We start from the raw sequence: 12,360 nt of genomic DNA on the forward strand, positions 1-12,360 counted from the left end.
AAGATGTATTTCAGAACATGTCATTGATGAAACTAATTTGCAGGAAATTTTGTTTTTAAGCAATATTATCTTTTAAATTTCCCATGGATTGTTTGTATTTCTAATGCTCATTAATTTTGTTAGGGATATTGTGAACGCATTTGAACTCCAATGCATGATGAAATCTTATAAACACGAAAGTTGGTTGGCTCAAAAGTTTAAATGATTGGGACTAGTCCTTCATCTAGTATTTGCAAATATCTCTTTCCTCTAAGAGAAGAACTCAAAAGAAGAAACGGCATTCACTTAAATATATTACCTGAATAAGAGCCAACAAATCACACATTTTTTATGTGTTCATCTTGGTCATGTTTGGACTTCAATTTGGTGGTTTTTGAATATTCACTTTGTTCATGTATATTAGAGGACTTGATTTTTGCTATTGTTGTTGCAGGGAAAACAAAATAATGAACTATCACCAAAACATAAGTAAGTGCTATACTGCTATTAAGCTTCATTTATAGATTTGGGATTTTAGTGATGTACTTTGTTGTTTTTCATCCACATTGATGATGTTGCAACTTTTGTAGGGTTGTTGTTGATGATGATGATGATGGTGATAAACTTGTTTCAAATGTAAAGTGTCACTATTCTCAAGCTGAAATATCGAAGATTGTATTTGATCTCGGTGATTGTGCCTATGTCAAAGTAAGTTTGCTCTTAATATTTTTTATTGCCACATATTTGAGATGTCACTGACAAACTTGTTGTATTGCAAATATCAATATGTGGCAATCAATTTTAATGCATTACATTCATATTAATGTAAATAAGTTAGTACAGCTTAGTGAATGCTTTTGTCAAAGTTGGTAAGAAAACCCAAGATGATATGTGTTTATATGAATCGAGAAATATTGTGAATTCTTTGTATAAGTGTATATGTCTGAAGTGACATATAACTTGTTCACTTGAACTGATCTTAGCATTGAGACTGGCATTCACCTAAATGAATAAATTAGTTTTAAAACTAAGAGGCAACCCATAGATATTAATAAGTTGCCCGAGGCTACTTAACCAGTTTGAGATAAGAGATGTTACTAAGGGCGCACACACTTGGTGTGCCTTGAAACTTAGGTGAGGCTTGATGGCCTCAAAGTTGCATAATCATAAATGTTTTCTCTTTTTCCCCTATTCCTTTTTATCAAATATATTGTGTCTAAATTTAAACATTTCACATAATATTGAGACTAAAAAAACTCCAAAATCTCTATCCACCGTGGTTTTGTCTTTCTTGTAAAGTTGGTCAATTAGCTCCTCTTTTCATTGCTGGTGTAGCTAGTAGTTACATTTTCCTATTCTCAAATCTCACTCATCTCTTTTCAATGATTATAGGGCCCAAAGGGAAGACCTAATTATGTTGGCAAAATTCTAGAATTTTTTGAGACAATGGATGGTGAAAACTACTTTAGTGTTCAATGGTTTTTTCGAGCAGAAGATACGGTGACAAAATAATACTTCTTTTTTATACTTACTGGTGCCTTCTTTATTCCCTCTTTCTCTACCTTTACTAATTAGTTTACCTTGCCAGGTTATAAAGAATGATGGAAGGTCTCATGACAAGAAACGGTTATTCTACTCTACTCTCGTGAACGACAACTTATTAGACTGCATAGTTTCAAAAGTTAAAGTTGTTCAAATAAAACCAAATGTATGTTTGAAATTTGTACGCTCAACTTACAATTATTTTCTACTTATCTGTATGTTAGTGACCTCAATACTGTATTTTAAGGAGGGAGACATATTTTTGGTCCATCATCTTTTCTCCCAATTGAATATTGTTCTAGTTGTTCTTCTAACAATATTGGAAGGATAGGTACTAAAGTTTGGTGAAACTTCACCAATGAAGAGTGATAGAAATTATTTCTTAAATTGACTGATTATATTCTTGTTTACATATGTTATTGACATTCACTTTCTTGTAGGTTACTTTGAAAGATAATACAATACCACCTTGCGACTATTATTTTGATATGAAATACGATGTCGACTACTCAACTTTCAGCTCAATTTTAACAGGTACCTTGTACTATTTTGCTTTTGAAAATTTGAGAAAGGCATGATTCATGCTTTTGTATAGCTTGATATGCATACTTCTCTGCAAGTAATTTCTGTATGAGGTTCTGGTTTGATTGCCACTACCTTCAAGACTACAATTGCGTGATGTCACCTTTGAAAAGTTTCTAGTGCATTTCCGTACTCTCTTAATAGTTAGCACATTAAGTTCTCCAAATCCAATTTAAAACCACCTAAGAAACACATTATGGGCACATGCTCAAAGTTAGGCACACTGGATTTGGTTCAATTGGCTTTGTGTAGAAACATTAATTGCAAAGTGCTTTTAAAGAGTCTTGTGCAAATAGATTTTAATAGCATATTTGACTTACTTTCCGTGTGGACGTAACTCAAAGTTGCTATGAACTGCTAAAATAGTGATTTATATCGTGTGATTAATGTTGTTAAACTAAAATAGAAGATATACAATCTAGATACAGTAGTTCATTCGTCGATGATGATTAATTAAGATACTCCATCCGTTCACGATAAGTGTGGTGTGGATGGAAGGGCACGGGTTTTAAGAAAATATTGGGAGATGTGTGTAAAGTATAAAAAGAGACCCAACAAGTTGATTTGTTAGGTAATTTATAAATGGTTTGTGAGATGAGTTTTTTATAAACATTGTGTGTGAATGGGGGTAAAAATATAAGGGTATATCAGTATATGTCCTAAAGTGGAAAGATTACACTTATTTTGGACGGACGAAAATGGCAAAAAGACCACACTTATCGGGAACGGAGGGAGTATAATCCAGTAACAATTGAGTTGGTAGACATACCTAGCTATGAGAAATCAACCATTTTTTTTCTACCTTTCTTGTTTAACTTCATCCTTCAAAATCTTAATCTGCTGTAAAGCAATCAATGTAATCACCTATTTTAGCCCCCATTTTCGCTGATCTGCAACTAACACTCTATGTGACCACCTACATACCGTTTTATTCATGCAGATGGTGACAGTGAGTTATTTCCTCATCCTTTGATGATGTCATCCAAAGGCAAATACGCAACCTCTAAAATTTCCACCAAGTGTTCTTTGGATGAAAATTGTAAATCTGAGCTAGCTTTACTGGATATGTATTCTGGCTGTGGAGGAATGTCCACTGGATTGTGTATTGGCGCTAAAGCGTGTGGCTTGGATCTCGTGGCGGTAGTATAGCAAGACAGTTTAAACATTTAGAAATATGGTTATGTCAAGAAATAGTATTTGTGTTTAATAGTCATGACTAACTTCCATACATAACAGAGATGGGCTGTTGACATTGATGAAGCAGCATGTGAGAGCTTGAAGCTGAACCATCCAGAGACACAAGTTGTGTATTATATTTTCTTTCTCTTCGCATTTTGAAGTCCCTAATTCATTAGAAAATTTTTAGTATTCAAATGTCTTGTTGAACAGATAAGGAATGAAGCTGCAGAAGACTTTCTTGATTTGTTGAAGGAATGGGATTGCATGTGCAGAAAATACGGGAAGTATGACCAGAAAGAACTCAGGTTAAAGACGGTTAGGGAAGCTGATGAAGTTAAACTATCAAAAAAGAATCAAGAAAGTTCATGTGAATATGAAGTGGCAAGGCTGATAGATATATGTTATGGTGATCCTTCTAATTCAGGGAAGCGAGGGCTTAAATTTAAGGTGCAATTTTCTTATTCATGCTTGACTAATATGGTAAATAGTCACTCTAACATGTAGATAGAAGAAACCCTAAGTATCTTATTGCTCGGAATAACTTCCTTAGAAGATGTTTCCCTTGATTTATATGTAACAAAAAATTATCATTGCAGAATAGCTAATATAAAAAGCCAAGAAGGGAAAGTAGTATTTTCAGTTCAATTGGCTTCTTTGTTTTCCATGTAGAAAATTAGTAGACCAAGTAATATAGACATCACAACAAGACTTTTGGTAGATGGATGTTACAGTTTACTTGTTTTTTTTTACTTAAAGTGACAGGTAGTAAAGATACAAAATAGTCATGTAAAATGAGCCAGGAACTTTATTGTCTGTGTTGGCAAATGAGTTCATCTTCATTGATGTATAATGTGCATCATCTAAATTGCTACTTGGTTAAATACGTTGATGTATGCCTTTAGCCATTTAATGTCATGTTTATATTCTTTTAGGTGCGCTGGGTTGGATATGGCCCTAGTGATGATACATGGGAGCCAATTGAGAACTTGGGGTATGTTTCCATCATATATAATCAGCAGTTACAAATTATCAAATGAAGTTATTTCACTGATAACTTCTGATAAGCTTATTCTGCTCTTCTCTACAGAAAATGCCCAGAGCACATAAGAGATTTTGTACAAAAGGGAATAAAAGCACAAATACTGCCTCGTCCGGTATGTTTTGGTTTGTTTGTGAAGGTTACACATGCGCTATAATGGGGGAAAAATCAGATCAGTTTTCTGATATTTGATAAAATTTATTCGATAGTTTGCTACAGAAGATATTTTGGAATATTTTTTTTAAATAAACACCAAAAACATGTTTTAGAAAGTAGATAATTGCATGGTTATAAAAGTCTCAAGTAAAAAACACATCACATGTTTTCCTATTGCACAAATGGATAAGTTCATAGTGAGCTTCAATACATGTTTGTCTCATTGAAGACTGTTTATCTGAAACTAATCTTGTGGAAATATTTTGTGTCATGCAATCATTGTTTACTAAAAAAATACTATCACCATCTAATATTCCTCCATATGCCATCAACTTATCACAGGGAGATGTTGATGTAATTTGTGGTGGTCCTCCATGTCAAGGAATTAGTGGCTACAACCGGTTCCGGAATTTCGATTCTCCTCTTGAAGATGAAAGAAATCGCCAAATATTGATTTTCATGGATATTATTGAATTCTTAAAACCAAAGTTTGTTTTAATGGAAAATGTAATTGACATCTTGAGGTTTGCCAACGGCTGTCTGGCAAGATATGCTATAAGCCGGTTGGTTAGTATGCATTACCAAGCAAGGGTTGGGATAATGGCTGCTGGTTGCTATGGGCTTCCTCAATTCCGCTTACGAGTTTTTTTATGGGGTGCTCAGCCTCTTGAGGCAAGTATTCTCAATCCTTATCTTGGCACTTCGGATATCCCTTTGCGACGAAATTTTGTACTTTCCATTTTGTAACTAGTATAGCTTGGTTATTTGGTATAATTTTGATTTTTACCAAACCACTAGTATCTCTTAGTTTTGTTTAGTTCATTCATTTGCCATTTTTCGCATCTTTAGTTCATGTCATCCTTTTCTTTCTTGTCATGGAGTTAAATTAAAAGAGATGTGCACCAATTGCAGATTTTCCTGTTCGTGGTGTATTAACATATATTGAATATGTTAAAGCATGTTTTTCTGTATATATCTACATATTCAACCTTCCTCCTTATCGGCGGCCATTATATTTATCATGAATTCTCTCATGACGAAAGGCTTTACATTTTATCTAATGTTGGCCTCAAGTTTGTTATCATTCCTCTTGGTAGCCACTAGGGCAAACAGTCAAAATGGAAGTTTCATTTCCCTTGTAAATTTACTAAACCTGCAAGTGACTGTCATTTTATTGGCAGGTGCTACCCCAGTTTCCTCTTCCATCACATGACGTGGTAATCCAGTATGGATTTCCTAGTGATTTTGAGGTACTGAACGTTTATCACATGACATTACGATGTAGTAACCCAATAAGTATCTACTTATAATCTGATTTCATCTTGCAGCGTAATGTTGTTGCTTATGATGAAGGAAAATTCCGTGATCTAGAAAAAAAAGTTCTTCTCAGTGATGCTCTTTCTGATCTTCCTCCTGTACGTTTAATTTGTTGCACACTTTGATTAATTCTGAAATTGTAAAGTTTGACTTGTTTCATTTCTATATTCAGGTTGCAAATAATGAGAAACGTGACAGCATTCCACTCAAAACAGTACCTGAAGCTGAGTTTCAAAAGTATATTAGAGCAGCTAAATGTGGTAGGTCATTAATGGTCTATTTTTCAGTTCACTCTTACCTATAGCTACTCTGCTGCCTATCACTTTCACTATCCCACAAGAACCTGACTTGATCCAAGAACATTTGAACTAATTTTTAATGGGTATTTCAAATGAAGCTAACTACTTAGAACATCCTCTGAAATGGCTATACAGAAGCTTGCCTCATATGAGGTTTTTAATAAACAAATCCTCTGCAAGTAATTGGCTGGTGAGCTATTGCCTTGCCAAAAGCCTTATCGCTCACATGATCACATCTATACTTAATCGACGGAGGGAATTTTCATCTTAGGATCTAAAATGCAAAGTATACCTCCTAGTTTGCATAAGTAAATACTCAAGACATCAGTATAACTCATAGCTTTGCAAAGTTTACCTCCTAATTTGCAAAAGTAAATACTCAAGACATCAGTATCATACGTGAAAAAACTTGGTCAAATATTCTGTCATGTCAACTTACCGAATCCCAGAGACCGAAAATAGCTGCAAGGAAATGAGATTCTAACTTCTATTGGAGTTTTATCTGCAAAAAGGAATATATACTAATACTATAAATTAAGAGCTTCCTTATCTAAAATAAAAAAAATAAAAAAAAAATCAATGCTTCCTTATATGCATGAGACCATCCAAATAGGGTTGGAACAAAAAATTTGGGCTAACTTTGTAGTTCCTTTATCTCTACTCTCTAGATATGACTGCTTCACCTTCCAGTGTCACAACTACACATAAGAAACCTGTTTTGTACGATCACCGGCCTTATCCTATGAATGAGGATGATTACCTGCGAGTCTGTAAAATACCAAAAAGAAAGGTTAGTTCAGTGGGATTCTTTGCCACACATTCAGCATCCTGGTTCTGATTCGGTACTTCACTCAACAGGGAGCAAATTTTAGAGACCTCCCAGGAATTGTTATTGGAGCTGGCAATGTGATTTGCCGAGCGAAGGAGCAAGACTTGATGCCATCTGGAAAGCCATGGGTAATACTTATAAATTAGTCTAGCTTTGGCTCCAAACTCCTATATATCTAAATTTACTTCAAGTGAATCTTTGCTCTTATGTGAACTGTTAATGTTTGTGAGTTTGCCATCAATCCATGATCTCTGCATTTAGCTTTGCTTTTGAATGACTTCACTTTATTATAAAATTAGCATGAGGGTAAATGAATATTAGACGAGTGTGTTGCTTTTTTAATGCGCTCTTGCTATTTCAATAATCAGGTGCCTGACTATTGCCTTAGTTACCGCGATGGAAGGTCCCATAAGTGAGTTACTTGGAAATGAGCAGTATAAATCAATTCAGTTTTTTTCATCCTTCCTCTTTTTCGCTTACTAACAAGATCCTATCAATAATCGAATACTGCAGACCATTCGGACGACTGTGGTGGGATGAGACCGTACCAACTGTTTTCTGTTTTCCAGATCATCACTCGCGGGTCTGCATCTTTTACCTCATTTTCTTGAAGTGGTTCGAAAAGTTGAGCCAATTATTCATTTATCTTTTCTTTTCTTTTTTTTTTTCCTTCCGTTGAAGGCAATTTTGCACCCGGAACAAGACAGGATCCTCACTTTACGTGAATGTGCTAGACTACAAGGCTTCCCCGACTACTACATGTTCTCTGGAAGCTTGAAACAGAGGCAAGTTTTCATGTCGTTAACTTGCTTGTTTAGGATGTTGTGTACGATACTGCAATTTTCAATCAAATCTCTAATATTAGAGCATCGAAACTGATCATACTACTTAAAAGACTCATACTTGACACATAAGCACATATTAATCTTTATCCTTCTTCATCTACAACAGATATAGTCAGGTCGGAAATGCAGTAGCTGTTTCTGTTGGACGCGCTCTAGGATACTCGTTAGGTATGGCAGTGCAGAGGCTGAGCGGAGACGAACATCTTCTCACTCTTCCACCCAAGTTCTCCCATTCCACAACTGTTGAGTTGCTATCTTTGCTCAACCAGTGAGTAGCAGAACTCATTCTCTTGTTGTACATTAGACCAGGAGATCGACTCTCCATAACTAGTGCATGTTTGTATGACAATAAGCAGTAGAATGCAGCCTGTCCTGTGCTGCAAATGAGACTCTCATCGAATATTGTGTTGTATTACTACTGAATTAAGAGATTCGTACCACACTACAAGGAGTGAGTCGGACACTAAATGTATTCATTTGTCGATGTTCCTTTTTTATTTCTTGTCGGATTAGGAAATTTAGTTGTTTTGATTAACCTTGACCATGGAGTTAGGTTTTGAACTATATATCCTGAAATGCAGAATTTGATATTCCACCCTATTTAAGATAGATAGATTCTCCTTTGCAAATCGTACATGGACCAAATTTTAATAAATTTCCTAGTTCAAATATTGATTGGCCATTTGGGGTAATAAAAGCCAATATATTTACATACTATACTTGAGTGAAATATTACCAGCTGTTAAATTCGTGTGCACAAGAAAATCATATCGAGAGGATATTTTGGTATGAGCATCCACAACTGAGACTTAATTAGGGGCTCTTTGAAGAGTCATTTTTCTATAGAGCCACCTCTCTCATAGCAGAGGACATTATAATTTATAAGGTGATTTTGTGAATTTTTCATTCAACTTTTAAAAATTGAATTATAAATAAAATTTAAAATAATTTTTTTTGTTAAATTTAAATTTAGAAATTACAATAATCCTAAAAAAATTACATTAAAAATAAAATTTAAAATTAACATTAGCTTAAAACATACCATAAAAATTTAACTACATTAAATTAAAAATTTGGTAAAAAAATAATAAAATTAAATTAAAGAAAAGAGACGTTCAACAATTAATTCGGAAAAAAAATTGCAATGACACTTTTTTTTTTTTTTAGTTTCGTTGTTTTTTAAAATTTAGCGCGTGTAATGCACGCACCTCACATAAATTGCACGAGTCGGGCTTATGAAATCGAGCTCCCTTCAAGCCCAAGGGTGGCGCATTGGGGCGGGGCTTGAACCTGCCCAACGGATCTTCATTGTGCTTTATTTGGTTGGTCGTGATTTGATTTTTCATTTTTTTGGCCCTTTTGAACCGACCATTTACATACTGCTAGTGATTTTAGTTGTCTTTTAACAGAATCAAATCACAATCTGAGGATGGGTTATTATAACTGTACGTAAAATTTATTGAGATAACGAATTACTATCAAATTTCAAAAAATTCACACCGAATTATCCAATAATTGATTCGTGAATTTACAGTAGCAAGTAGTAAACCCCAAATGTCGACTCAAGTAGCCAACCAATTTCTTCAAAGCAAATCTCAACGGCTCTCTGCTGAATATAGCCGTTAACCTCCTTCAAACCCCTCTGTAAAAACAATATTCACATACAATTCGCATTGAAACCCTAATCGTGGAGTGAATACATATATAATCTCGTGAATTCAATTCCCAAAAAATTCAATCCTGACGACTCTCTCTCTCGCTCGCTATTTCATTCATTCATTGTGATTGTTCATTGGATCTTGATTTGTTTCTTCTCTAACCAAATTCTGTTTTCTGCAGGCTGCTCTCTTTTTTCTCTTTCTCGTGTGTGTTCTCGTTGTGCAGAGATTTTATTTTCTTTTTCTTGATCTGTATTACTAATTTATACTATCAGTTGCATATCGCATATACACATACACATTGTTTCCTTTTTGGTTTCCTTCGATATCTGTCATTTTGTTGCTAACGTGATGGAAACAGGAATGATTCATTCGTCTGCATCTTCAAACAAGTCCCAATCGCGATGCCCGCTTCAAGAACAGTTTCTTCAGAGAAGAAGTTCAAGGGAAAACGTATGTTAAATGTGTTGCGTGTATTCATTAATGTAGATGTGTTTCCTTAATTGCATGTTAAATTTTCAAGAATTTGTGTTATGTTGTATATGAATATAGCTTATATCATCACCTTTTGGTTTGGGAATGAAGCTAGAAACAGCTTAGTTTGTCAGAATTTCGGTTGTCTCTTGGTTTGTTTCTAGTAATTAGAATTTATTTTCTGAAATATTGCATTTGAGTGGCTAAAGAGTTCAAATTTTTGGTGTCTGGGTATGGTTTGTCAGCCTACATTTGTAAATGATGTGGTTTATTAAAATTATTAGTGTATGGTGATGTCTCTAGTTAGCCATTTTTCTAGTGTAGGTTCTGGTTTTATACAGTGATACTTCTATCATTCATTTCAATTATCTTCTGGTTTTATATGGTTTGTCAGCCTATATTCATAAATGATGTGGTTTATCCAAATTATTTATTTATGAAGATGTCTCTAGTTAGCCATTTTTGAGAGTTCTAGTGTAGGCTATGATTTTGTTTTCATAATTCATTTCAATAATCTTTGGTTTCTGGTTGGCAGTTGGATCGGTTCATTCCTAATAGATCTGCGATGGATTTTGATTACGCGCATTACATGCTTACAGAAGGTAAGAAAGGTAAGGAAAACCCATCTATCAACTCTTCTCCATCTAGGGAGGCATATAGGAAGCAGCTTGCAGAAACCTTCAACATGAACAGAACTCGCATTCTGGCTTTCAAGAATAAGCCACCTACCCTAGTCGAGGCCATCCCGAATGATTTCTCAGTGGCTGCTCACCAAGCGAAGCCTGCTAAACCCCGTCGCCACATTCCACAGGTTGGTGTCATCATTCATATTGAAAGCTGTAGTAGAATTATGTTTAGCTTTATAGATGTTTAGGCTTAACTCTATTTGATGTTGTTAATGAATTGGATATGTTTGTTGCAGACTTCGGAGAGGACATTAGATGCCCCTGATATTCTGGATGACTACTATTTGAACTTGCTAGACTGGGGAAGCAGCAATGTTCTTTCAATTGCTCTTGGAAGCACTGTCTATTTGTGGGATGCCTCCGATGGGAGTACCTCAGAACTTGTTACTGTGGATGAAGAATGTGGCCCCGTGACCAGCGTCAAATGGGCTCCCGATGGAAGGCACATCGCCATTGGTATGAACAACTCTGAGGTCCAGCTGTGGGACTCAACTGCTAATAGACTTGTGAGTTACTTTCATGTTGGTACCTTAGTGACTATTCTGTCTTGCTGCTCTTTTCATTTTCTAAAGTGCTGAATCTTTTGATTTCTGCAGCTAAGAACTTTGAGAGGCGGCCATGCATCACGGGTTGGTGCTATGGACTGGAACAATCACATCTTGACTACAGGAGGGATGGATAGTCGGATCATCAACAATGATGTGAGAGTGAGAGCACACGTTGTCGAAACCTATCGAGGCCATCAGCAAGAAGTTTGCGGGCTCAAATGGTCAGCCTCAGGCCAGCAGTTGGCTAGTGGTGGAAATGATAATCTCCTTCATATATGGGACAGATCCATGGCGTCATCAAATGCTCCTACGCAGTGGCTTCACAGGCTCGAGGATCATACAGCTGCTGTTAAAGCACTGGCATGGTGTCCGTTCCAGGGCAATCTGCTTGCATCTGGTGGAGGTGGAGGCGACAGGTGCATAAAGTTCTGGAACACACACACTGGTGCGTGCTTGAACTCGGTGGACACGGGCTCACAGGTTTGCGCTCTTCTGTGGAACAAAAACGAGCGTGAACTGCTTAGTTCTCACGGTTTCACTCAGAATCAGCTCACTTTGTGGAAGTATCCTTCAATGGTGAAAGTAGCAGAGCTCACTGGCCATACATCTAGAGTTCTTTACATGGCTCAGGTATACCTTTTTATCTCACGTAAAGATTCCCTTTTTATCTCACGTAAAGATTCTATCTTGCACGTGTGCCATCTCTATCGCCTTTTCTTAACACGTTTATCCGTATTCCCAGAGTCCGGATGGATGCACAGTCGCGTCTGCAGCAGGGGACGAAACTCTTAGGTTCTGGAATGTTTTTGGGAAACCCGAAGTAGCAAAGGCGGCACCAAAGACTGCTGCGGAGCCGTTTGCTCACTTGAATCGCATCAGATAGAGCTTTCTGCTTACAGAGATTGAGTGATAGATCTTTGTCAGTTTTATACTTTCATACTTTCATGTAAAGATTTGGCGAATTCTGAACTGAGTTCAGGAATTGATAATGCTGTTTTTAAGTGTAAATTTTTGTACATGGAGTCACAAATTGTGACAAAATCTCCTCTAATAGTTTTTTATATATAAATAGAATAACATCCCATGATCATTGATTGTCTTATCATTATTAATAGCGGTGCTATGTTTTTAAAGCTAACATTTAAAATACTATGCAATTAGAAGAGCATCATCTAGTGAGGTGCCATTCTCAATCTTGGTGATAATTAAAATCGAGTCATAAATAGA

At 35.9% G+C, this 12,360-nt stretch overlaps 2 protein-coding genes across 4 annotated transcripts in view; both read left to right on the forward strand.

The window, feature by feature from the left end:
* Nucleotides 1-8,264, forward strand: part of LOC131016069 (DNA (cytosine-5)-methyltransferase CMT2-like) — a 9,088-nt gene extending 824 nt beyond the window's left edge. For 2 of the 3 annotated variants that reach the window (XM_057944641.1, XM_057944643.1), the window contains 20 exons: nt 434-468; nt 570-687; nt 1,372-1,479; nt 1,568-1,687; nt 1,962-2,055; nt 3,044-3,243; nt 3,340-3,408; nt 3,493-3,729; nt 4,215-4,273; nt 4,370-4,436; nt 4,820-5,149; nt 5,659-5,727; nt 5,806-5,892; nt 5,967-6,054; nt 6,762-6,883; nt 6,952-7,050; nt 7,291-7,334; nt 7,436-7,505; nt 7,604-7,707; nt 7,874-8,264. In XM_057944641.1, the coding sequence (XP_057800624.1) occupies nt 434-468; nt 570-687; nt 1,372-1,479; nt 1,568-1,687; nt 1,962-2,055; nt 3,044-3,243; nt 3,340-3,408; nt 3,493-3,729; nt 4,215-4,273; nt 4,370-4,436; nt 4,820-5,149; nt 5,659-5,727; nt 5,806-5,892; nt 5,967-6,054; nt 6,762-6,883; nt 6,952-7,050; nt 7,291-7,334; nt 7,436-7,505; nt 7,604-7,707; nt 7,874-8,039 (2,286 nt within the window). In that variant the 3' untranslated portion in view covers nt 8,040-8,264. The remainder of the gene's footprint in view (nt 1-433; nt 469-569; nt 688-1,371; nt 1,480-1,567; nt 1,688-1,961; nt 2,056-3,043; nt 3,244-3,339; nt 3,409-3,492; nt 3,730-4,214; nt 4,274-4,369; nt 4,437-4,819; nt 5,150-5,658; nt 5,728-5,805; nt 5,893-5,966; nt 6,055-6,761; nt 6,884-6,951; nt 7,051-7,290; nt 7,335-7,435; nt 7,506-7,603; nt 7,708-7,873) is intronic. The other variant, XM_057944642.1, reaches the window with a different exon arrangement.
* Nucleotides 8,265-9,227: 963 nt separating this feature from the next.
* Nucleotides 9,228-12,223, forward strand: LOC131016094 (cell division cycle 20.2, cofactor of APC complex-like). The gene is made up of 5 exons (XM_057944673.1): nt 9,228-9,878; nt 10,435-10,710; nt 10,822-11,091; nt 11,182-11,763; nt 11,876-12,223. The coding sequence occupies exons 1-5, from the start codon at nt 9,777-9,779 to the stop codon at nt 12,014-12,016; spliced, it is 1,371 nt and encodes a 456-aa protein (XP_057800656.1). The 5' UTR covers nt 9,228-9,776; the 3' UTR covers nt 12,017-12,223.
* The last annotated feature ends 137 nt before the right edge of the window (nt 12,224-12,360 follow it).

The sequence above is a fragment of the Salvia miltiorrhiza genome, chromosome 3 (genome assembly GCF_028751815.1).
Source record: "Salvia miltiorrhiza cultivar Shanhuang (shh) chromosome 3, IMPLAD_Smil_shh, whole genome shotgun sequence".
Lineage (NCBI taxonomy): Eukaryota > Viridiplantae > Streptophyta > Magnoliopsida > Lamiales > Lamiaceae > Salvia > Salvia miltiorrhiza.

What these genes read in the sequence shown, in the direction of transcription:
- LOC131016094 (XM_057944673.1), top strand. Translation starts at nt 9,777, where the DNA reads ATGGAAACAGGAATGATTCATTCGTCTGCATCTTCAAACAAGTCCCAA. An exon ending in CCCGTCGCCACATTCCACAG is followed by an intron (nt 10,711 to 10,821) that starts GTTGGTGTCATC and finishes TGTTTGTTGCAG; the next exon opens with ACTTCGGAGAGGACATTAGA. An exon ending in GAGTTCTTTACATGGCTCAG is followed by an intron (nt 11,764 to 11,875) that starts GTATACCTTTTT and finishes CCGTATTCCCAG; the next exon opens with AGTCCGGATGGATGCACAGT.